Source organism: Aulostomus chinensis, chromosome 17 (assembly GCF_037954235.1).
Source record: "Aulostomus chinensis isolate RoL2024-O1b breed Wild chromosome 17, RoL_Achi_v1.0, whole genome shotgun sequence".
Taxonomy (NCBI): domain Eukaryota; kingdom Metazoa; phylum Chordata; class Actinopteri; order Syngnathiformes; family Aulostomidae; genus Aulostomus; species Aulostomus chinensis.
This window is the reverse complement of record NC_141336.1, coordinates 14294696-14320266: the sequence shown is the minus strand read 5'-3', so window position 1 is coordinate 14320266 and position 25571 is coordinate 14294696. Positions and strand designations below refer to the sequence as shown.

The window sequence follows — 25571 nt, the reverse complement described above, 5'->3', positions numbered from 1 at the left end:
TTGATCCTCATTAGACATTGTTGGCCTCTCCATCAGTGTGAGAGATCTCTCCCCACTGCTCTGCTCCCAGCAGCAGTTCATGTCTGATTAACCCTCTCTGCACTTCTCCTGATTAAAGGAATAAAGACTGCTCCTATTCCATCTGACACTTTGCAAACAATTTCCAAGAGGAGGTGGTCAAGCCAAGGATAGAGAAAGAAGTGCAGGCTTTCCAAGGATGACCAGAAATCATGCATAATTGGAATGCAAAGTGTTTTTTCCCCCTATATTAAACATGTCTTCTTCAAAATGCCATGCCTGCCATGCTACACCTCTCCACCAATTTTGGTGATAATTTGCTCGCTATTGTATATTCAGAAACAAAGCAGACAGAGGGACGAACAAACCGACAGACAGATGTGGGCGAAAGCACAAAAGCTTTGCAATGTTATTTCATTTGTGTACTGTGTGTGTGTGAGAGAGAGAATGAAGAAAGAAGTCAAATGATTTGGAGAAATGTGCTATGTAGACACATAGTGATTCAACACCTCCACCTCAAAAGGAAGCAACAGTGATGATGTCATTTCTAACCTCAGTAATTTAAATGAATTCATTCCTGAATTTGATTTCTTGATTGTACATATTTAAAATAGAAATACACATTAGTATACAAATCGTGGCACTATTCCTTATCCAGCAGCCTGGAATTCTATCAAGGAAGCCCCAGTAGTTCCCAAATACCTCACCTGTGTCTTTTTTTTCCCTGTGTGTGTGTGTGTGTGTGTGTGTGTGCGTGCGTGCGTGCGTGCGTGCGTGCGTGCGTGTGTGTGATGCCTTGAAGGATAGTGACTCAGTCCTTACTACTGAGATGAGGACAGAGAAGGGGTGGGGGGGGGTGCACTTTTATCACTCATGACAGACTTTAGCAAGAGATTATCCAAAGATACCCAAAACATTCACAGCTCTGCATGACTGTTGCTATATTTACTGTTATTTGATGAATCAGCCACCACCTTGATTCACTTACAAAGCTTTTGAGCTCCCTTTTGAATAGAAATAGCTCCCTGTCATTGAATCTTAATTAAATTTTTACTGCCGTCTCTATTTAACATTTCCTTATAGCCGACAGTGTTAATTCTTACCTTATCCATCTGTGGCAGAAAGCAAATTGCACCCTATAGCTTCTAGTGGAGGGGAGGGGAGGGGTTATGCACGTTGCTCATTTGCGATGCCCTGTGTATATTTACTGCTCTCTGTGAGTTCATGACGAGTGTGAATAGCAGTGCACTGGAACATGGAAGCAGTCTGTTACACTTTTAAATTATGCAGCAATGCAGACATAAAAGAAAGAGCTTTAGCTAGCAGCATTTAATATGTTCCCGCCTGCCTGTGGATGCCTCATAACAACATGCACACTCCTTCCGCCCCACTAACACCAGCGAGAGAGGAGTGAGCCAGAGAGTTTTAATTAACACTGTATACCAGATGAAAAATGGGGAGGCAGTTCTCCTCTGAATGCTTAACAAAGGCAAAGTTGCCTCCCTGCAGTTCACGATGGAGTTTGCATCCTGCGTTAATGAGATTTCTCGTGTGTATGTTGGAGGCAGCAAGGGAGGCATTTAGTTACTATTCAGACCAAGGTTGTTCTACTTTAAAAAAAAAAAAAAATACTGGAATGCATATAAGCGTCCTGCTTATGGTGGCAGGCACTCAAACATAAATTCCTGATACTACGCTCTGTGCTAGTTTTCCATTTACTGTTTTTTTTGAAAACACGACAACAAACCCTCGCAGTTGGATGATGTGATCATAGTGGTGAGATGTGATGTCACATTTCCTATCCATCAAGAAAGGACAATTGACCACTAGTGTCAGAGATTGATATTTTTGTGATTGTTACATGTCAAAAATGCTTGGATTTTGTTGTCTCTTCCGTAAAATTGTCATAAAATTTGCGTTATATTTTTTTTTGTCATTTCTCGTGGTAAAATTGCAGGAATTGACTAAATTTTGCCATTTATTGAAAGAGAGAGGGAAAATTGTGATTTGTTGATACAGAGATACAAGTGCTGGGAATTCAAGACCTGATATATTCCATGGAGATTGGTAGATAGCACAATTTTCTCGAGTGACTACATATTTATGTATATATATATTAAGAGAGAGAGAGAGAGATATGGATATATGTATGTATGTGAATAAATTCAAGCTGAATGCATTAAAGGTCCGTCACACTTGGAAACAAGGTCACTCCTTTTTTTTTGTTTACATTTATTAAGGCCAAACAGGCAGAGGGGTGTCATTGTCTTTGAGTCATCTGCTGACTGAGGATCTTTGCAAACAGTCTAAAAATAGAGGTTTGCCTATGTTACCCTGGGACTGCTCCCTCTTCCTCTCCATGTGTAGGGCACGTTGCCACCTACTAATTGCTTGTGGTCAACATGGTATAGTGATATAGTAGGATTCATGAACATTAACACACCTCTTGTGCAGTCGAGGACACCTATTGCCCTCCAGGATCCTCCATAGGCCAGTGGGTCATATTTGCAAGAGATTTATTACATATTTTTTCTGCATGGCCTCATTGTTATCACCTGCTCAGTCAAGGACAGTAACACAATCATGATAATAATGTGACTAAAATTTCAGCCCTAATCAAGTCAATAGTCAGATAACAACCACCAGATCAAGATTAACTGAGTTCCATGAATCAATTAGGACAATAAACAACCTGATGCCCGGCTGGGAAGTGATCCAGATCCGATCAGAGACCGCATCCACGATAAGAGGAGATTTTGCATCACCGCTCACCCCATCTGTCTGGCTTTCCACACAGGATGGATGTGGGTCACTGTTTGTTGTACAGAGACGTTGATCCTCGAGAACAGGGTGTCATCCTGATCATTCAGTTCATCAGCAGTTTAGTAATGCACTAGAAAGCAGCGTGAACACATTTAATAGCAAATGAGATCAAAGTCTACATCTGTGCTGTCTAGCATAAAAGGAACTCTTACATTTTTCTGCAAACACGTATCCCTAGAAACAGAATACTTCTCTCATAAGTGCAGCATATGACTGTCTCGCTCTGCTGCTCTGCCCGTCTCCAGGTACGGCAGAGTAAACTACGTCCTCGCCAGAAGACTGGAGCTCCTCCGAGAGGTGGGAAGGTTACAGGAGAGCTTGAATGTCCCGGGTGATGTTTCTTACACTTGTGAGACTGCTGGGCATTTCTACCTCTACCAGGTAATTCCGTCGCAGGGCACACCGGCGGCAAGTTGTAATTTCAAGCTCAAAGTGAGAATATGAAGGATGCCTGATATTTGATTTTTATTTATTTTATTTTTTTTGCATGTATCCACCATACTGATCTTTTACAATTACGGATATGACCTGCATAAAAACAAGTTTATATGCCATTAACTGTTAGTTCATATCAAAAAACACACATAAACAAGTTGAATTCAGAAGAGAAACATTTGGAAACACCGAGCAAAACTGAAGAAACTCGTCTTGATTTGCCAGACCGATATCAATATATGGTATGATACTGATGAAGTGCCGATATTATCGTTCCTCCCTAGAGAACATCCATAAATAAAAAATATATCCATTTAAAAAAAAAAAAAACTTCCAGTGAGCCGCACCTCTCTGTCCTTCTGTCAAACCTCCGGAGCTTCACATTTGTGTACTGTACTGATTTACAAATACAGTGTTAAGGGGATACAGGACGTATTTTACAGAAATAATTGGAAGAAAGGATTCCTGTCATCTCTCTGCCCTTTTCCCCGAAATATCGATAGCAGTCCAATTCTTCAGACTTTATTGAGGCTTTCCCTCGTCATACTCATCCCTCTTCTTTGTCCCTGTGCCAGCCACTGCTGGAGGCATTATGTTTCGGAGTCCTACATCCGCCCTGTTCTTGTGAGAACCATTGCTTCGTACCTAGAGAATGCAGTTACCTGTTCTTGTGAGAACCCTTACTTCATACCTAGAGAATGCAGTTCCCTGTTCTTGTGAGAACCCTTACTTCGTACCTAGAGAATGCAGTTACCTGTTCTTGTGAGAACCCTTACTTCATATCTAGAGGATGCAATTATGTGTGAGCACTCAGAGTTGAGGACGGACTAATGAGAAGTTGGTGCCCAAAGGTCAAGGTCACCTTGACCTCATGAACATATTTTTGGGCCATGACTCAAGAATTTTTAAATGATGATGAATTTCGCAAAATTATGGAGTGATAATAATGTGCAGAAGGTCGAAGTTCAGCGTAACTGTAGCATCATTATAGCCAGTAAAACCCTTTTGTGGCCATTATCGGTAGCCGAGAAATCCTTTTGCAGGTAGATTACACAAACACACACTCACGCACACAGAGTTTTGCTCAGCTGTCCTTATTGGGACATTCCATTAACTTCCATTTATGTGGACAGTTAAACCCAAGTCCTAAACCTAATCCTAATCAAACCTTAACCTAATTGGAACCTTCACCTAAACCAGTTCAGACTTCAAAGAAGTCACTTTGTGCCTTAAAACCATGGGTCTATGGTGACTAGCGGTCGTGACAAGGTTTGTGTTTGTACCAGATAAGGTCTCCAGTAGCTTACAAAAACCAGACACACACACACACACACACACACACACACACACACACACTGTGGTTTATGATTAATTAATTCGATTCTCCAGACAGATTGAATTCTTTACACACAACCCAGTTTAACTGAGGTCTTGTGTTCATTAAAGCTCTGACAAGCCTGCAGTTTTGTGATATTTGAGGATGCAAATATTTTGGAGTTGTGTGAATCGCAAATCTGTGACTACAAGCAAAGACTCTTCTATCAGTTATTCTATATAACAACGCGTGTATGAAGGATATCAATAGTTGGATTATACTGCACATGCAGATAGATTCATCCATCAAACTGGCTTAAATTATCCTTAAAGTTCCGCAGGGGGATTTTTTCAAATGATTCTCCCCTGCTGTGTGGTAGATGCTGGTTTATTAGGTGCACAGCTGGAACACCTCCGTAAGAGTGAGAGAGGCCTCCGTCTCTCTGTCTCTCTCTCTCTGTCTCTCTCTCTCTCTCTGTCTGTCAGTCTGTCTCTCTCTCGGTCTCTCTCTGTCTCTCTCTCTCGTGCATTTGTGTGAACAGGGATGTTAGTATTCTTCAGAAAATCATTAGAGCCAAGCCGGACCCCCAAGCGTGTGCTCACAAAGAATTTTGGTTGACATTAGATAGAAATCAGACCTGAGTGGTTTCCTTTATTCAGTGGCAGAATCGAGGCATACGTGGTAAAGGTATGCCGGGCAAACGGTGTCCATGCATCCATATCCAATTAGGTTTTGGGAGAAACACGGATAATGATGCCCAAACAGAGGCTTTAACATCCAGAAAGTCTCACGTGACTCGTTCTGGCATGACGGGGGACGCAGCCTTCATGAGCACGACCCCCACACAGGAATTAAATCATCCTTGTCCTGATCCCATGAATACTCTCAGTCATGGTGACACACAGCAAATTCAAGTTTCTAACGGCTCACAACCACAAAACCCACAGTTGTCTCCTACAGCAGTGAAAGTTTGAAAACTAACTGAAACAATCACAGATGCACAATACTGACCTTCTCACCAATCTTTGCACTGCCAGCCCCGCCCACTTTAACTCCACTCGCAGAGGAATTAGTGGCGCATCTTTAGCTGCCCCCCCCATATAAAACTCAGGTGGATGTGTGGTGGGTTTCTGCAAAATTTAATTCTTGGGAATCTTGAGCCACATGCCTGCTCTCTGTCCCAACTACAGGTGATTTCTCGGTGGGAAGAGTACATGAGTAAAGTGAGATCCAAACAGGGCAAGAATGTGGAGGTGGAGGCCGTAGCTGCACACTTTCCCTTCCACAAGTACTTCTCCAATGCCCCCCAGCCTGTGTTCAGGGGCCGGTCATATGAAGAGGACATGGACATCGCAGAGGGCTGCTACCGCCACATTAAGAAAATATTTACCCAGCTGGAGGTAAGAAGGTCACACACACACACACACACACACACACTCACACGCACAGTGCACTAGTTCACAGTGGGACATAAAGAGGTTACTTGAGTGCCAGAAGGCAGGACAGTTTTATTTATAGAGCACATGTAATTACAGCTCAAGTCTCTAAAATCTTTACAGGAAAAGATACACTCACTCACACACACACACACACACACGCACACATACACATACACATTCACAGACACATACATTCTCCAACTGATAAGCTCATGTTGTCCTTTTTTGTGTCAATAAAACCTCAGAAACACACCCTAAAGCAACTTTCAAGACAACATGGAAGGAGAGAAAACAAGCTCAGAGTTAAAAAATATATAAATAAATTATTTATTTGCTAATCGGAAACTCCGCCATCGGAAACATACACTTTATTTACTTTACCACATGTTTATGTTGTATCAAACAAGTATTTGTTCATCACTTCCGGTTAAATCAGTGTCGGTAAATTTTTACATGGTTCTCTCTGTGTATTTTTAATTTGCAGACAGGTTTTCTGGAGAAGGTCATGAAAAAAACTCATGGAAATACATTGGTAAAAAGTGTATGAACCTCCTGTCTCCAAACGTGGTGTCTTTCTTCCTTAAAGGTCGAAATGTAATTGAAAACGTGTTCATGACATTTTGCACACAATTGAATATGTTTATCCATCTGTGACCGACTCAAGCAGTATGAGGATTTTAACAGCTGTTTCAACGACTAGCTTATGTTACAGTGTAGCATTTTTTCCCCCCCTTTGAGTTTCCGTAATTCCACCAGTGAGGTCGGAAGTTGGAAATGGTTGGAATTCCGAGTTGTCTCGAGTGCAGCAAATGTTGGTGTTATTTGAGTCTCGGCAGGTTACAGATGAACGTTTGTCTCTAAGCAACTCAAGCTTAAGTTCCACACATGATCCGTACTTTTCTCAAGATGCTAAATCGAACCACTGTATCAGATATTGAATCAAACTCGAAATCGTGAAAGGACAAAGAATATGATTTTTGTTTTCAGCCACTGGTTTTTCAAGCTCTCACAAAAACACATGGATGTTATCGTTCCTTCTTCTAGTATTTCTAAGAGGATTACACAAACATTTAAAATTTATGGGAATACTGAGGAGGTCTCTGGAAAAGCAATAAAGGAGTTTATTGACTGGAGGTAATATCCCAACATGTAGGGTGACCTTGATTTATCTGGCTGGCCTCTGTATCGCTGCATCAGAGCAAAACCTCTCCCTCCTCCCTCAGCCTCGCCCATGCTGCAGTGAAATCTGTACACCCATTAAGAGGCGTTGCTGTCTTGCCTGTGGTGCAAAGACGAAGAAGAAGAGAAGGCATCGTTCTGCTGATTTGGCTCCTTTTTCAAATGGTGAAAAGCAGTTTGGCAAAGGCTGTCACAGGGATATCCTAAGAGTTTATTTGCGAGACAGACACACTGACAGGGGGCACAACATGCCTCCCGGGTCCCCGGGTTACAGATCCTCTTTCCTCCTCCGCAGTCATCATTACCACTTTTTCCTGTCTCTTTAGTTTCCTCTCAGTGTCCATGAATCCCTTCAACCTCTTGATTTCACCCTTCAACCACCCTGGAGCCACGGGGGTTAAAAATAGATCTCATCAATATTGGATGTTTTGATTGGTTTAATATTAATGCTAAAATAGTAACACATTAAATATTTATTCCCCAGCGCTGTCCAAGTTCTCCAGTGTTCCTCTCCTCGCCCCTGCACAGCTTGTGTAGCAGCCTGAAAATAGCACGTCTGTTTACCTGTATTTCACATTTGTACCTCCCGCTCTCCCCTTCCCCTTTACAGCTGAGTTTCCACCAAGCCATGATATTGGTACTTTAGAATAAACTGACAAATTCTGTGTGTAAAAATTGGACATAAATAGTTAATTCCAGTCAAAGCCTTGGAAGAAAAAATATGTGCCATCGGATTTTTTTGTCCTCCTTTCCCCAGCCTTTTCACCCTAATAAGGCTTGCAAAGACTTTACGTTACAAGAGGAGCAAAGAGCTACTATTGCGACGTGTCCGTAAGACTAAATCCAGGGCTAAATAAGCCCATTGAGTGTAAGAACAAATTTGTGTTCAAGAGGCTTTCTTGAATGAGGCCTAACGTGATTGCTTCTGAATACCATAGGGCTGTTTCTCTGCCAGAGCTTCTGTTACCTCACATTAGATAATAATCTCATTCATCATCTTACACAGTAATCATCTTATCCTTCACATCACACTACAACCATCCATCACATTGTCAGTATTACCTTCCAAAAAAATAGTCACCGCACAAGAAGATGAATGCATTATAGCCGCGTAACGAACCCCAGTCCCCGCAGATGCAGCGGAAGGTTCTCGTCATCGTCTCCCAAAACAGATTTCGCCATTAATAAGACATTACTAAGCGACTGACTCCTGACTCTTCATCTGCTGTCTTTTTGAAGGAGTTTAGGGCCTTCGAGCTGCTGAGGAGTGGACTGGACCGCTCCAAGTATCTGCTGGTGAAGGAGGCCAAAATCATCGCTATGACCTGCACACATGCTGCGCTCAAACGTCATGACCTGGTGGAGCTGGGATTCAAGGTAGACTTATATCCATTTATTTTCAAACAACTCTTCACAGATTTGAAAGCGTGTGCAAACTGAAGTATTTTCCGTTCAAATCATTCTTCTCTGAATTAGTATGACAACATCCTGATGGAAGAAGCTGCTCAGATTCTGGAGATCGAGACCTTCATCCCCCTACTGCTGCAGGTATGCTTATCCTAACTGGGGTGTAAAACCAATACTAGTTAAGCTCAGTTATTATCAGTAATTACACTCGGGTCATGAAACTCCCAGCTAAGCCGTTGCACTCATAAATTCAGACATGCTTAATCCTCTACTCTGTCTTCTATGACCTGATTTTTTTTCTTCTTCCTTTTCTAAGTAAGCGATGGGCTCTAAAAGGAGTAATGGTGCTTGTCTTCGGTAGTTGTGCCTAATTGTCCACAACAGCACTAACGTCTGTTTACAAATGAGACCATTTAGCACATCAGCCCGTCCAACAACTTCAGCAGAGCTCCTTATCTGTTTCCTGAGTGAGCGATCGTCAGAGCTAGTTGCACGTCGCACCGAAACACCTGTCGTTATCCTGCTATTCAACCCTTAACTCTTATTTCAGCTCAAGATTTACAAATGTCTGTATATCATATTTATCTGATGTCAGGCTCCAAATAAACCAGATCTAGTTAGCCAAATCCGCAGCATGACGTAGACATGAGTCAAGTGCTGCATTGCTCATAACACTCTAATTGCCTCTCTGGACGTAAATGTTATTTTCTGATTTGCTCTGATTAGATTTTTCAAACACAGTATCATGTTGATGTAACATAAAAAATGAAGCACATCTGTGTGGCACGCTACTTTGACATGCTGTAGTTTTCGTTTTCATAAAAAAAAAAATACAATGTACTCAGATCTGAATGAAACTTAATTCATTGTTACAGTGTGTGTAATGATGCTTTTGGGATATAAATCTCTACCATTTCTGTACTGGGTGAGCGGGGGGCTAAATATTTCAATAAAACATGTAAAAAGGAAGATTCAAACATAAGAAGAAAGCTCTACCTGAAACCTTTGGTTAATTAAGGTCCTTTAATATTTTCTTATTTTGTTCTCTTCTCCTAAACAGAACCCAGAGGATGGCTATAGCAGGCTGAAACGTTGGATCATGATTGGAGACCACCACCAGCTGCCCCCTGTCATCAAGAACATGGCCTTCCAGAAGTACTCCAACATGGAACAGTCCCTCTTCACTCGATTTGTGCGCCTAGGAGTTCCTACCATAGATCTGGACGCGCAGGGCCGTGCACGCGCCAGGTGAGTTAGTATCTAAATATCGATATTTTCACATTCGCTGCAGTGGGATTTAATGCTCCTATCTCCTGCAGCTTGTGTAACTTATACAACTGGCGCTACAAACACCTGGGAAACCTGCCACACGTCCAGCAACTCCCCGAGTTCCAGGTGCCTAACCCGGGCTTGACCTTTGACTTCCAGCTAATTAATGTGGAGGACTTCAACGGCCAGGGAGAGTCGGAGCCCAACCCTTACTTCTATCAGGTCAGCAATGAACATTAAACCATATAAATGATGAACATATAAAAATCTGGGATCTGACTTTTTTGAGGCTTTTTTAATTGTATACTTTAACTACACAAAACTAGGATATTGTTGAAATATATAAGTATCAGTAAAACAAGCTCCTACGCAGTCGAAGAGCTGCAGAAACAGTTGATGTTCACACCTCCAGGCACTTACGTGGCTTTTGTTCATGGCCTCTTCCGCTCCTTTACACAGATACACACTCAGATCCACCAGACCTAAGAACCACATTCCCCAGCCTCCATTTCTGCTGAATTAGATGTTACAGAGCAGTTCATTCATTTTTAAAATTTAATGGTTTAGCTACCAGCCCATTTGATCTATTCATAACCCCGAGTTTGAGTGCAACATCGTGTCCACCCAGCAGTCAGTGGCTTCGTCCTTGACACCAGGAGCCAGATTGTCTTTCATAATGGCGTTACTTATTCAATCGATAGTGTTTGTGGGGTGGTGGGAGGCCCAGTTGAAAGGAGTGTGTAAAAAATAAAATAAAATCCCACCAAAAATGCAGTGTTTAAATATCACAGCAGAACTTTTGAAGTAAGACACAGTATGTGCATGACACCAGATACTTCAATGGAAAAAATAATAGAAAACCAGACAGCAGCACATCAAGTAAATTGAGTTACAAATGTTTTGTTGAAACAAATAACGTCTATTATATGCAAAATATAGAAAGTATAACAATCGTGATGTGATCTCCTCCGCTCGCTCCTTTGCCTGAAGCTCCTTATTGTGAGGAAATCCAGAGCATGTGCACAACTCGAGGCTGCAGGTCACATGAACCTCAACTCCATTTGCCTGTTGCCATTTTCAGGCTCGTCAAGGGAATTACCAGTGTCACACACACTATGCCAGCCGGATAGGCACACACACACACATACACACGCGGACAAATACACATACTTTCCTGGGAAACCAGACAGCTTAAATTGGATACCAGAGAGGCAATTGTACACCGTGCATGCTGAATGTCTGCCACAGCTGAACTGACAGCCCTAATAGCCCCTGCTTTGCACTTCCACCAAGTCTTTCCAACTCCGTGCATGTACACAGACAATCCATAGTCCAAAGGTCTTTCCCTGCTTCTACGCCTCATTTACTAAAGCACTTTGCACTCTTGAGTCACACAGTCCATTGATAAGCTGTCAAACTGCTCCAGAAGACAAAGATGCTAAATTCCCATCTTTTCCTGATAGAAAAAGAAACTTAAGTTGTTAAGGAGGAGTTCTTGCTTCACAAGATGTATGTGAAATTCCACAAGAGCAAAATAGCAATGTGGGGTGTACTCACAGCTGGTGCAGATTTCAGTGGTGCACGATTTTGGTGGTGATTCTTCGTGTCTTAGTTGCAGTGTTGTTTATGTCAAAAGGTTTATCTTTATTTATGCTAATACATGATATATTATAATGCATTGTTTCCTCGTCATAAACAACAGACGATGAGCAAAGAAGAGACCGAAGCAAAACCGGGCCGATAAAACAGCCATCATATCGATACCGATATTTATGAAAAATCACCAGTATCAGCCAATGATGTGTCCATACCGTCATCGGTCACCAGTCTAGACTGTTGACAGGAAGGAAAAACAAAACAACACTGTAATAAGACCAAAAAAAAAAGGTTGTTACTTAGGTAACAGAGCCTGCAATAGTCCACTCTTAAGCAAACTGACAAATATGTGTATGCATTTACTCCTCACATCATTTGGGAGTCAAATTAATAATAATAATTCCAGTATCTCTTCATTTTGCTTTTAAAGCCTGCCTTAATACCTGACCTATATATTCAACATCTGAGCTTTTACTCCTTTACATCAACGTTGGTCCCCAAAAAAATTCCACTATCTAGTTGCCACAAGTTAAATCCCTGTCTGCCTCACATGCAAACCCGAGCGTTTGCACCATCAGAAACGGTGTGACAGTACACACGGCGGCCATCTGGGAGGCAGGTAATAGGCTGCGAGCGACAAAGAGTGTGACTGTTCTTGATGTGTTGACTCCAGTGTAGCTGGATCAGGAACTGTTGATGTGGCTGCATAAATTATTATCAAAGATGTGGGGCTGCGGTCCAAGCTTAATTGAAACCGGATGAATAATGCATAGATAGCTTTTTTTTTTTTTTGTCACATTTGAAGGGCAGAGTGGAGCCTTGGAGCCAGGATACACATGCTGAGGAATTAGTTTTGTTGCATTTAAGTTGAAAGCAGGCAAACAACGCCTGTAATGTTGGTCTTCACATTTACTTTGTGTGATGTCATCTCAAAGCCCGAAGGACCGTATGTTTTCATTCTTTTGTGGCCTGATGAACATGAGTGTCATGAATGACTATATGTATAAAAAACTATCGGCCACACTCTAGCACATCATAAAACATCAACTTAACAAGCAAATACCATCAAATTAACAGAAGGCAATTAAACAAAATAAAAAAAACTACTTTTTTTTTTAACCTATTTCAATGTTTTGTTCTGTGGTATAAAATATGTCAGCTAAACATGTATGCTGAGCTTTATACTTCTAACAATAGCTTTGAAAATAAAAAAAGCAGTGTTGCTGAACAAAATGCGGAAATCGAATGATCTTTTGCCACACAGTTAATTTTCAGCAATTAACCAAAATCTCATTGGCTTTTGGTGGAGGGAACTCGTGGCGATGCTAAATTCTGGGTTTGCTTACAACAATATAGGGTCTTTACCAGTAACTACAGTTACTAGATATTACAGTAAAGGTATGGCATCAGAAGAGAGCAGAAGTATTGACAGTTAACTTATCCAGACTGTTTCGAGACTTCGAAGAATCCAATTAGCATCAGCTCTGTTAATATCCGTCCCCCAAAATCTGTTCAGTTGAAATATGTCGGCCCTTTGCTTCGATTAATGGATCCTGGAAGGAGACGTTTGGTCCCAGCCTGCCTGCCGGTGTTGCTGAGCTACATCTGCAGCAGTTAATTTCAGCCCAAATCAGATGGTTGCTCATGCATGAATGAACAGGCTGTTAGCTGGCTGTTAAGAGGAAATCCTTGACAGGCAGAAAGGAATAAAGAGCCAGCGTATTAAAATACAAGAGAAGGTGAATAGCATCCAGGTATCAAGCTCTGCTGACAGCTAGGGTGAGCTGATAGATGGATGTGACTGTGTGATTCAGCTAAGTGCATCTTATTATCATGTATAATCTTGGATTCAGTGTGAAACTGCATTGTAGACAATTTGATTAAGGACACGTTAGCGGGCATGAAATGTTACTTAATAACACTTGTCATGTAAGAATGTAAATAATGTAATAATCTCATGCTTATCCTCCCCTTTCTCTTCTACCTCTTTTGCTCTCTCTTGCTGCGAAGAACCTGGCGGAGGCTGAGTACTCCGTTGCTCTCTACATGTACATGCGTCTGTTGGGCTACCCCGCCGACCGCATCAGCATCCTCACCACCTACAACGGACAAAAGCACCTCATCAGAGATGTCATCAACGAGCGCTGCGGAAGAATTCCCTTCTTTGGACAACCGAACAAGGTAAAACCTCACACAGTTGCCACGTGTAATAGTTTTCTAAGCGAATACAGCTCCAGGTATCTCTACATGAACTTGCTTGAGAGTTTGCCATGTTAAATCTATTCAAGCGCATCATCTTTGAGTATCAGTTTCTGCTAACTGCTTAATCCCACCAGGGCCGGTTGCAACGCAGCCACCGGCCTCTCTCGACAATTATTTTGATTCCAACAGACACGCGGCAACACTTTTCATCCCAGAAGTGGCTCTCTGCTCTTCACTCAGCTAAAAATATGTGCCGTGTCAAGCCGCACTAGAGTAGACGGAGCGGCGCAGGAAATCCAACACTGGAACGCCACAGCATCCAGTCAGTTTTCAAAATAAAACACCATGTGGAGGCACAAACAAAAACAAATAACCTTTTGCGATCCATGGTAGAAGCACTAAAATCGACGAGACAACAACACCCCGCCTCTCAAACACTCTTGGTGGGGTTTTAATGTCGCACAGAGAACAAAATAAAGCATTAGTAAATGAATGTAAAAATCAAACAAATGTCACACCACAGAGCCTCCTCCAACATTCTCACTGCATACCAACTGTTTTCACTTGTCAGTCTTTTAATAAAAACAGATGTTGCTGCTCTTTATTATCCATGGCATGAAATGTTCCTCCCTTGACTTCTCTATTTCTTTTTTTTTTAAACAACAAAATAGTCTTGAAGCAATTAAAATAGTGTCAATTTAGTCATGTTATCAAGTTACCCGTAGCATTTGAATAAAAACGTGTAGCATTCTCACGCCGACGCACACATCACACACACTATGCACACTCCTAATATCACTTGAGGGGTGACACATTTCTACTCTCCCGTTAGGAAGGAGTCCACAGCCCCAGCAGACATGTTTTCACCTCATGAATGTGTGTAAGACTCACACTCGTCTAATAGAAACATGTATAACTGATACATTTGCATGAGTGGAGCTCCTTATTCTCAAAGACCTTTGCTGTATCCGTCTCTTTTTTTTTCCAGGAACACACTTGCCTCGTTCCGTGTGAAATCATAAGTCCATTTGTGTAATTAAATCCACAGTTTCCGAGCGTCTTAAACCCAAGCTCTGTGAAATACAGCGTTTTCCTGAATGTAGCGGTTAATCCTGAAGTGTGGAAAGTATGTACGTAAGTGAAAGAGCAAACCTGGATTTCATTGTCCAGCTCCATCATGTCATGAAACTATAAAGACCGCTGCAGGTTAAAAGACCAAAATAGCGCATGGGTACCCTTTGCCCTCTGTCCCCTGTGCCCAGTAGTTTACAAACAGTACCAGCCAACTGCTTACCTTCGTAAATCGCACTCGCTGAGGTGGGCGTAAGACTGTTTGAGGAATATATTTCAAAGGAGTGCGGAGGTGGCATAGCGCATCAACTCTTCGCAGAGTTTGTCCCTGAAGGAGACAGTTGGGTTGTCTTCATCCAGCCCACATTATCCCCCCCCACCTCCCAAAACTCCTCTTGTCTCTCCTTTTACATTCTGTTAAGTCAGCAGCCCGCTGGCAAAGCTTCCCATCGCTGTTCTGTTTGTACTGCTAAATGTTTTTACCAGCTAGCCTCAGGTTATGCTTTCCGCCCTCTCCATTGTTCTTCCTTACACATTTTCTCTCACCTTTCTTTGGGCCTTGTACAATTTGCAATAGCTGAGACAATTAAAGCGCCTCAGAAAAGTAGCGAGGTTGACGGGAAAATAGCAGATCAGCAGTCAGTGTGTCACAGTGATGGAGGGTCAGCAAGCCTCCGATAACGTTTAAGCAGAGTTACAAAGTCAAATTATCCCCGGTTGTTGAGTCTTTTATTTTGCACCGTACAACACTACATTTTAGCTTGAGTTTTCAAGTCTGTTCACTTGTGACAGCCAGCCAGAAATTGTGCTTGGTCATGTTAAATGTCCCGCAACGTTAAGACATAAAGCATCATTCAGTGTGCTCCTGGCATTAGTCAGTATGCATGCCCCGTAACAAAGTGACAGGGGTGACAGGCTGTTAGATTTTGCTGAGGAGAAAGATAGCAGAGAGAGGGAGAGAGAGAAGAGAGAGGGAGAAGAGTTTGATGAAAAAGAGAAAGGGGGCTCCTTGTGTACTGAGCATTTAAAAGGTCACGGCACTGAGCATCGGGTTCACAGTGTCTGACAATGTGTCACAGTGGCTAAAACCAAGCAAATGTCAGTAGCCATCCCACTTTACTGTAAGGATTTTAATTAGACTGAAAAATAGAAGGCCAGTTAACACCAGTCACAGTGTTTGGCACCAATAAGCACACTAGCCTGAACTGTCTCGTGAAACACCAACACAGCAGTCATGCATCATTAATGAGCGGCTGTTTACTCTGGAAATAGTTAGTTTGATTTCTCTTTTTGTGTGTGTGTGTGTGTGTGTGTGTGTGTTTTTCTTTGTTTCTTGGTATAAATGCAGTCACGGCATCTGTTTTTGTCACTGTAATGCCAGCAAACCGACTGAGTAAAGCCAATTTCGGTAGTCAGTCTATTCATTAAAATCTACAAGATACAGACAAGAAGAGATTGAGTCAATTTTTCCTCTTCACTACTTTTTGGTACTCACACACATACACACACACACACACACACACACACACACACACACACACACAGGCTCTTTTCCTTCCTGCTGAATTCCTAGATTTTGTCAGAGCAGAAATGTTAATTGTCCTGTTTTGACCACAACCTGGTGTCTTATTGACAAATGTGTTTACATGGTCGGATAAGAAATCCTAATTACTTCCGACATTATTTTATTTAGCTTTTGTTGTTGTTTTTTTAAACGGTCTAGCAGGCAGGCATTTTCACATTCTAGGACATTATTGTCATGAATAAGTGAAGATGGGAGTTGAACAGAGGTTGACCATGAGCTCAGAGTCACTGTCACTAGTTGTGTCTCTATCTAAATATGGGAAATGTAGAAGGAGGTAGGAAGGAGGTTGTGATCACCAAGCTGTCGTCGGCAAATCAAGTCACTGTTATTTGTAGCACCAAAGCACAACAAACGTTATCTCAGGGCAGGTCTCGGACCAGACTCTTTAAATTCATTGAAACCAGATAGTCCTCGGAGCAAGCACATCTTGCAACAGTGTTGACCCCCAAAAAAAAAAGTTTTGCATCACCCTTTTTTTTTTCTTGGTAATAACGGGGTGATGGTATGGCAATGTGAATGTCGAACAAGCAGTGTCTTGCTCTTCCTCTATTTCTTCAAGTGGAAACAGCTGATCATTCGGAGTCATTTGCTACATCAGAACCTATTCAGAGAGCGGTTTTAGCTTCCCCTAGTGAGCGCATAAGGTCGTTTTCCTTAAACAGCACAAACCGCTTCTCATTTTTTGACGCTTTCGTCATCCTTTTCCCTTTATGATTCCATAAAATGTACGTAACAATGTGTCCGTGTAAACAGGGTTGTTGCCTCCATGACAGTGAGAAAAAGGAGGTCAAGATGGAAGTGGCTTAACAAGCCCTGTTATTGTGTGCGTGTATATATACATTTATATTTATATATACATACATCCCCAGTGTGTACACAAATGTGCGACTCACAGCCCATTATCACACGTGTGCGTGCGCGTGTGCTAGCTGTTATTCACAGTCATGCATGTGCTACAATGACATGACCTCTGTAATTCAGTCCCTGGAAGATTCCCCATAAATAACGAAAGACCATGCAGAATGCTGTACCTCGGGGAGATGGGAACGCTGTTACTGTCTCTGGATGAAGAATATTTCCCCGTGCAGGAACAAATTGAACTGTTTCAACTAGCTTTCAACTCAGCTAGTGGCCTACTTGGATGGAGGATGTACCGAAGTGTGTGTGTGTGTGTGTGTGTGTGTGTGTGTGTGTGTGTGTGTGTGTGTGTGTGTGTGTGTGTGTGTGTGTGTGTGTGTGTGTGTGTGTCAGTGCAGACTTGCATGCATATCACGGTTGTTTGACCTTTACATTAAACACCCCCCCCCCCGCCCCCAAACTCATGCCATTGTGAAAACTAACATATTATCGCCTCTAGTGTTGCACCTGTTCTACATAGCAACAGGGAGACTTAAATAAATATTGGTAGACTAACTCATTAGCACATTAAACACACACACACTCTCCTCCCAAAAGAGTGTGGAGGTTTAAGTGTCCAGGAAATTTAAATGAGCCAACGGGAGGAGGATTTATGATCCGTGGCATCTTCGCGGTTGCACTGCAGGATTGTGCATCTTCTGATCTATGGAAGAATGCCAGAACATTCCCTAAGGTTTCTCAACATGTAGTCTGTAATAATCCCAATATATTGGTGTGAAAGGAAACTACTTTGTGAATGCAACCCCGAAAAATGGTAACTTGCCCCCTGCTTTTCCCATTTTTACCATTTCCATGCTATGAGAAAAGCACGGAAGTTCGCGGTGAAATCCACTTGAGACACTGACGTCTTTGACAGCAGGATGGGACTTCAGCTCCACTGAGATCACAACCTCATCAATCAAACACTGTTCATCAGAGCAAACATGCCCAGCTGTTGACACAGAGCACGTTTATTTCATTTGGAGATACCTTTAAAAAAAAAAAAACAGTTTTACTGCTTTTGTGCGAAGTTTAAATGTACCTGCAGTTCTATTGCGTAAGATGTAACAGCACCTAAAAACTCAGCTTTCTTCTTGAAGTACAGGAGTATCGGAAAAATAAGGGATTACCTGGGAACAAAAACAAATTGGCCGACAGTTTTTGTTTGCTTTTGTAAAGAAAAAAAAAAGAAAGAAATCTCATGAGAGCCACTTCTCCTCTGTTCCGTCACCCTAAAATAATCTCTGATCCAGTCAAGCACCCTGCTGGCCCTGAGTCTCAGGGGTCCAGGTAAGAGGCTGGTGGCAACAAATGCCCTCTAAGCTGTATTAGCCTCGCTGGCTGCCCGTGTGGCCCACAGTGATAACGGCTACGACAGGAAACACAAGCACCTTCATTCATCTCTCCTCTCGAAAAAAAAGAAAAAGAAGATTCTGAATTTTAGAAGGAAAGCAGCCTCGCTCGTGTTCCTAAATCCCTCCCCCCCCTAAAAGTACGCACTCATTTACTTCGCTTAAGATATGAGCTTGTGGAGCCCATTTAGCATATCTTTTCTCCGAATGTGCATTTGTGAGGATTTTGTGCTAAATAATGACTGTCTACGTGTGTGTTGTAGGTGACAACTGTGGACCGATTCCAGGGTCAGCAGAATGACTACATCATCCTCTCACTAGTGCGCACCAAAGCCGTAGGACACCTCAGGTAATCACTGCAGTGCTTGCCAAGTCGAAAAACTCACTCACCCCCAAAAATAGACACTTCTAGTGGCTAGGAATTAACATGGTGAAGGGAAACGACAGCCAAAATGTAGCCAAGAGGAGGACAAAGGCTGCTGCTTGAGATGCTATTGTGCTCTGATGATTGGGTTGAAACTGTAAAACAAAGGGCCTCCGTGTAATGATTAATGTAGGTTAACCCAACTTCAGTGGTAGTTGGATTTCTTTTCATTCCACATCCCCCTTGCTCGCCCCTCATCTTCACACACACACACACACACACCCCTCGCTGGCTTGCTTGCTTGCTCTTATTCTTATCTCAACTGCTCCTTCTCCTCCTCCCCTCACGCCTCCTTTCACATTTGACTGAAAGGATTTGTCGTGAAATGTCCTTCTCCTCTCTCCCTGGCTGACGTCGCCATCCTGATGAGCTTTTCACACATAATATGCCGCGCATTTAAACACCAGGCAGCCGAAGCTGAACTCTTCCACCTATTCCTGGCTGGCTGTGAAGAACAGTACCTGCTGTTGTTGGGCCATGGTGTACCCCCACTGGCCCGCCCGCTCAACAAATTAGAACCACACAGCAAATAACACACCCACCCACCCTGGAGCTTGGTCTTCTCTAGCTGGCAGGAGAAACACTTGAAAACTCTGTTTTGCTATTTTCCTTGTCGAAAAAGATAAAGCAATGAAGCGACATGGTTGGGAAAGAGAATTTCAGCGAGCCGCAATAAGTGGTAGTTCATCTTCTTGGCAGCCCCCACCACTCCGCCCCCCCCCCCCCCCCCCCCAGCCCCTGGTATCATTCGTTTGATCTTGTCTTACGCTGGGTATTACACTCTGCGGTCTACACACTCTGAACCCACTCCATCGAGGTTGCTTGGCAAACGCACACTGCAGCATTTTGGGTTACATTTCAGTTACTGGATGAGAAAGAAAGGTAGAAACTCAATAATTCAATGTTGAGTTTACTCAGCCTTTAATTTTGATTATTTTCTTATTTACCTACGAATGTGAAGTTTTATTTGGAAATCTGCTTTCAAACCACAATTTCACAAAATTAACACATGCTTCAATCCAGGTGTTTTGTTAATCCTGTTCTTTGTTTATTTGTTTTTTTCCTAATCTCATATTCATTCATATCTCGGCCCCCCATGAAACTTCTGAATGGTTGGAAAAGCAGTGATTCATGGGCAATCCCCTCTTCTGGTGCATCGCTGAGATCATATTTATCCTCCTGCATTCTACCCTTCTCCTGAATCTCTCCTTATGTTAATCTGCTCCCGTGACAACCACAGGGATGATGGTGTGTGTGTGTGTGGGGGGGGGGTGCGGCTGTTGTGGCTGACTCTTGCTTTGGAGCGTTCCTGCAGACACACACTGGCATTCTCACATACAGGAGCACACTGGTTGACAAGGATGCACAGATCCAGACGCTCCCTGACATGCACACAATTTTCAACACACACACACACACAGTGTTCTTCCACTTTGCCCTACCATGTCACAGCGCTGCCCAGGTGGGCGTCTCTCAGTAGTGCCATGTCCACAGGCCATCATGCTTCACGATTGGCTCTTTTCTGTCCCGGCGCGCTGTGCCCATTGGTTGTAGCGTGTTGTAATGTGTCTCTGTGGAAATGTTTTGCTTTCACGTAACATCTTGTGCTTTACGCACCCCCTTAAAATGTACAGTCATTTTTGCATAAATCTATAGGCCACACATGTTAACTGACTCCTAAGTCCGTCCACACACAAACTCCCATAAGCACCCTTTCTTTCCATATATTCATGAAACTCGTGCATACTGCAGGGATTAATCCTCTTAATCTCATGAAGTGCTCAGGTGGACATATTCCACATTTTTGGCTGGGTTTCAGTGTGTGTCTGTGTGTGCGTGTATGTAAGCGTGATGCGTGTGCCAAATTCCTCAACAACAAACCAAAGACTGTTTTCAGGATCAGTACCACACACACACACACACACACACACACACACCTACGCCTTCCCCCTCAAATGCTCTGCCATCTTCCATTTTCTGATTCTCTGTAAGCCCGAGATGCTTCCGTATTACTCCCAGTCCCATTAGGTTGTATCATCCAAACACCTGAATCAAGCAATGCAGGGATTTATTACACACTAACAAGGGTTAAGACGGTCTTTTCAATTGTTTGGCTCCACCTCAGCTGTCCACAAATGTGTATATCCTGGCATCTGTTACATATTCAGCGTAAATATAATAGAGAGGCGTAGCTGCGTCCTCTGGCGGGTCGGGCGGGAGGGAAATGGGTAATCCTCCTATGCTCTGCGTCCTCCTGGTGGTGCCTCTCCATCAGGTGAAAAGATGCAGCAGGCGACTTTCTCGTGACGGTGGAAGCGTGCACTAGTTCGTGGTGCTCCCCAAAAAAATGCAGCAAGAGTTGGAGCAATCAACGAATTCCGAATTTACAATTAGGGAGAAAAACAGAAGAAAAGCCAGGAATGCGACCTGGAAGTTACATCGCATTCTTGAACATCCGGTTCCTTTGTCTCAAAGTCAGTCAGATTTTTGATGTTTTAAGCTTTCACCCAGACTCCTCCACCATGAGGCAGGTGAACAACAGCTATTACAGCAGACCACACATTCCACCATTGCTTGGAAACTATTGAAATACCTTCGTCTTAGCGCATGGCAAGAACAAGAAGCCCGTCTGACCTCCCTTGTACGCTCCCACCACCTCCTCTTGTTGTCTTCCTTGTTTATCCCTGCCCTTTGCCTTTCATTCCTGTATTTCTCTCTCAGCTTCTATATTTATCCTCTCACCTATTACTGTCTTATCCTTCACTGCCCTCCTTCACCAGACTGCCCTGTTTCTTCCGATTCAAACTTTTACTTTAATTTAGTTTCTCTCTCTCTCTCTCTCTCTCTCTCTCTCTCTCTCTCTTTCAATGTGAAACCAATTTCCGGTCTGCTCCCCAGAGATGTGAGGCGTCTGGTGGTAGCCATGTCAAGAGCCCGACTGGGTCTCTACATCTTTGCCCGGGTGTCCCTGTTCCAGAACTGCTTCGAGTTGACTCCTGCCTTCAACCAGCTGACCGCCCGCCCGCTGCAGCTCCACATCAGACCGCACGAGTACTACAACCAAGAGCAGCCTGTACGTAGACACGCACGCATGCACACGCCAGTTTCTTGAAGCTCAATAATCTTCTACTCCAATAAATTTACTTGATAATGAAGCACTGACGCTCTACATTCACTGATAAGAGCTGAGCTTAATTCCAACCCCCCCACCTCAGCCCACCCCACCCTCTCTTCCACACCAGTAGTCGTTTCAAACACTCCTCTGAAGTCCTCCGCGTCATTGCTGCCACCACCCCTCGGACTTGCGTCTAATCCTGCCTCTATATTCTGAATGGAATCTTCATTCTCCTTTCTCCTCACTGGCCCCGAGTCTTACAGGAGCTTTACCCAAAGGCCTCGGCCTGTTAACAGCATTCTACGGGGGCCATCTGCAAGCATGGACGAGTGCAGGCCCGGCTATAATTAACCCCCGAAGGTCGGACAGCAAAAAAAAAAAACAACTCTCTCCCAAATCCCACCAGGCCAACATAGGACGACTGTTGTCTGGTCACTGTGTCTCGATGACTGGCGTGTGTGTGGCAACAGGGGTGTCTAAAATACCCCACAGCCTGTGACACTTCCTGTGACTCTAGAGTGTTTGGTTCCCATAGGGGACAGCTCTTTTGGGCACACACATGCGTCCCCCCCTGCTTAAGCACTCTATCTGGAGTCAGTAAACCCCTGCTGCTTACACGCAGATGCAGATTAAAAGTCTGATTTTGTCTGGCGCACTCGACACAACTGTCACGGTGGACTCGACAGCGCTTAGTCACAGAAAGTGTGCTTAATACGCCATAGGAATACACTCTGACCGTAGCATTAAACAGCCCGTGAAACACACACGTTAATCACAGCCACTCACGTGAACGCACCCATACTGATAGTTTAACAGCAATAAAACCATGCAGTTACGCCGGACTCTACTCTCATCCCGTATGCACTCACGTGATGCCCAAAGGGATTCTGCAGGCATCGGCTGCACTAACAAGCCCATCAGAACAAATATTCTACCTGTCTCACTCCCCAGTTTAGCCTGCAACTCCGTCTGCATGCTAAATTTGTCAAAACTCCTCATATTTTTTGGATAATGAATGAGCAGCAGGTGTAAGGGAAAAAAAAAAAAAAGACCCAAACATTTTGCTTTCTCGTAGGAAGCAGCGAGCTGTGCATGGTAATTTCCCTCTATATTGAGAATCAAATCACTACAGATGTTGGTATTCATTATTATTTCCAGGTTGCATTCTTTCTGTATGTTTTTTGTTTGTTTGTTCCCTTCAGAGAGACGCTTCTGAACAGCCGGACCACATTGTCAAGAACATGCCCGAGATGGCCACCCTGGTGTGTAACATGTACATGCGCATGATGCACGCCTCCCAGAATTACAGACAGGTAAGACAAAATTGATACATACAATAGGGTCTGTGCCTCTTGATATTTAAAAAAATTAAAGGTTCTTCCTTGTCCTTTCCTCCGACTAATCAGCAGCAGCAGCAAAAGCAACAACAGGAGCAGCAGCAGGAGGAAACCGTGTCAGCCAGCTCCGAGGAGCAGCAGGAAGAAACCCCCATGGAGCAGGAAACCCCAGATGGAGAGGCAGCCTCAGAGCCAAACTCGGGGGTCACCGGTGAAAAAGAAGAAGAGCAAGACACAGTGGGTCACAATAAGATGCCGGAGCACCCCGGCAGAGATAGCGACAGTGACGGGGAGGACAGCGGACAGGAGCAGGAGCCGTAGAGCGTCTTCTTGTAGGACTCTTAACGCCAGTTATCAAGGGGACCAAGTGGATCGTCTCCTAAGAGAAGACAGATAATTTTTTTTCTACTGAAGCCGTAATGATGAAAGATCTCCATTTTGTATCCATCAGTACTTTTTATTAAAGAATACCAAAAGCTTTATCACTGTGCATCTATTACATCTTATATACGGTTCAAGACGTGTTAATCTATATCCGTCACATGCACACCGACAGTCATCACGTTAAAACCCTTGTTAAAATCTGTCTGTCATTATTCCTCCATCCATTCATCTGCTTCACTCTCCCCTGCGCTACACTCTGATTGGCTCAGCCTATACCAGCCACACCAGCTGCAGCTAAGCTGCATTTATAGGTCAATCACTTCACTCAAGGGCCAGTGTGCATGCTGGGGGATTTCGACTCACCCTCTGGATGTACACAGTCGCTCAACCAGCAAGCCTCAAATCCTCTACCATTCATAACTTCGCGTGGGGCACAAACAGAGTAGTGATCAGTTTACACGCGCACCATCAGTTGAGATTAAGCGATTTTAGATCAGCCAAGTTTCAGTCCGGCTCTTTGTGTTCTAAACTCAAATGAAGAGGTCAACGCTGTCAGGAGCCCTACAGGCATAAACACAGACTGGAAATACATTCATTATCATGCACCAAAGGTTGTTGGTGGTTGTCACATGGTACCTCGGGCGGGCTGTGAGAACAGGTCAGCTGCACAGCTGCTGAAGCCTGCCCCGCTCTGAAGACCTGATGGAGAACCATGTGTTGACGGATGTGGAGAGACACATGTTCTGCATTCAGTCAAGTGTGGAACCATGTAATGAGTGTTTCTTTCTCCTGACAGCAGGGCACTTTAGGTTAAGGTTCACGTGAGTGTTTTAGTGTAGGAGGCTACACTTTTCTCTCAGTTGAGGAAAGGATTAGGATGAGAAGTTAGATAAGAGAGATTATCTCAGTATGTTGCACTCATGACAGAAACCCTCAGGCCCACAACATACTATATCAATGGACATCAGCACGATTGACTTGTTCATAGCCTTGTCCTTTCTATGTACACCTGCAATGACACTACAGGGGAGTTGCAGACTCAAGGACTAAACTAATTGTGAAGTGTTAACAATTTTTTCTAACTAAAACTAGACCAAAACAAATGATCGAACGGACTAGCGTATCAATTGTCTGAAATGTGCATTCGAAATGACGATATCCGTAGTATTACATGTTAATTCACACGCTCTTCTAGGGAGGGGCATTGGAAATTTACAGTAGCAAACTGCTGCGATGCATGGCGTTGTTAGATTACTGGGCAATTTTCCTCTAAATTTGCATATTTACCTAGCAAATAAACATGAAATGATTGAAGCTGGTAATTTACAACAAGGGAACATCATATTACAGTTAGTTTTTGCTTGAGAAGTGTGTTCAGTAAGCATTACTTAAGCATAATTAACCGTCTGTTCATGCTCTGACCTGATTGTAAAGAGAATATCTGTCCCTTAGGGAGGATTTCACCACAGTTTTTCATCTTTGATGTAACCCAGAACTTTAACATGAACACATGATTGGAAAACACATTTTTAACTGTGACTTAATGTTTAATTAAGCATTACTTCACTGCTAATTAAGCATTAGCTAACATGAATTAACCATTATTAATGTGCCCACATTTTAAATCCTTATCTTTTAACAAGTGCTTTTGTTGACCCAAATTAACAGTCAGATGACAAAAATGTGACTGAACCTGATGAGCAATTAAGTCAAATGACCAAAG

The 25571-nt window shown here is 43.2% G+C and overlaps 1 protein-coding gene across 2 annotated transcripts in view; it reads left to right on the top strand.

The window, feature by feature from the left end:
• Nucleotides 1-23944, top strand: part of aqr (aquarius intron-binding spliceosomal factor) — a 45404-nt gene extending 21460 nt beyond the window's left edge. Inside the window, exons 26-36 of one of the 2 annotated variants that reach the window (XM_086183016.1) lie at nt 3087-3222; nt 5782-5991; nt 8449-8586; nt 8686-8757; nt 9677-9864; nt 9936-10107; nt 13492-13662; nt 18852-18937; nt 21911-22085; nt 23330-23440; nt 23537-23944. In XM_086183016.1, the coding sequence (XP_086039142.1) occupies nt 3087-3222; nt 5782-5991; nt 8449-8586; nt 8686-8757; nt 9677-9864; nt 9936-10107; nt 13492-13662; nt 18852-18937; nt 21911-22085; nt 23330-23440; nt 23537-23785 (1708 nt within the window). In that variant the 3' untranslated portion in view covers nt 23786-23944. Of the gene's footprint in view, nt 1-3086; nt 3223-5781; nt 5992-8448; nt 8587-8685; nt 8758-9676; nt 9865-9935; nt 10108-13491; nt 13663-18851; nt 18938-21910; nt 22086-23329; nt 23441-23533 lie in introns of both variants that reach the window. The other variant, XM_086183015.1, reaches the window with a different exon arrangement.
• The last annotated feature ends 1627 nt before the right edge of the window (nt 23945-25571 follow it).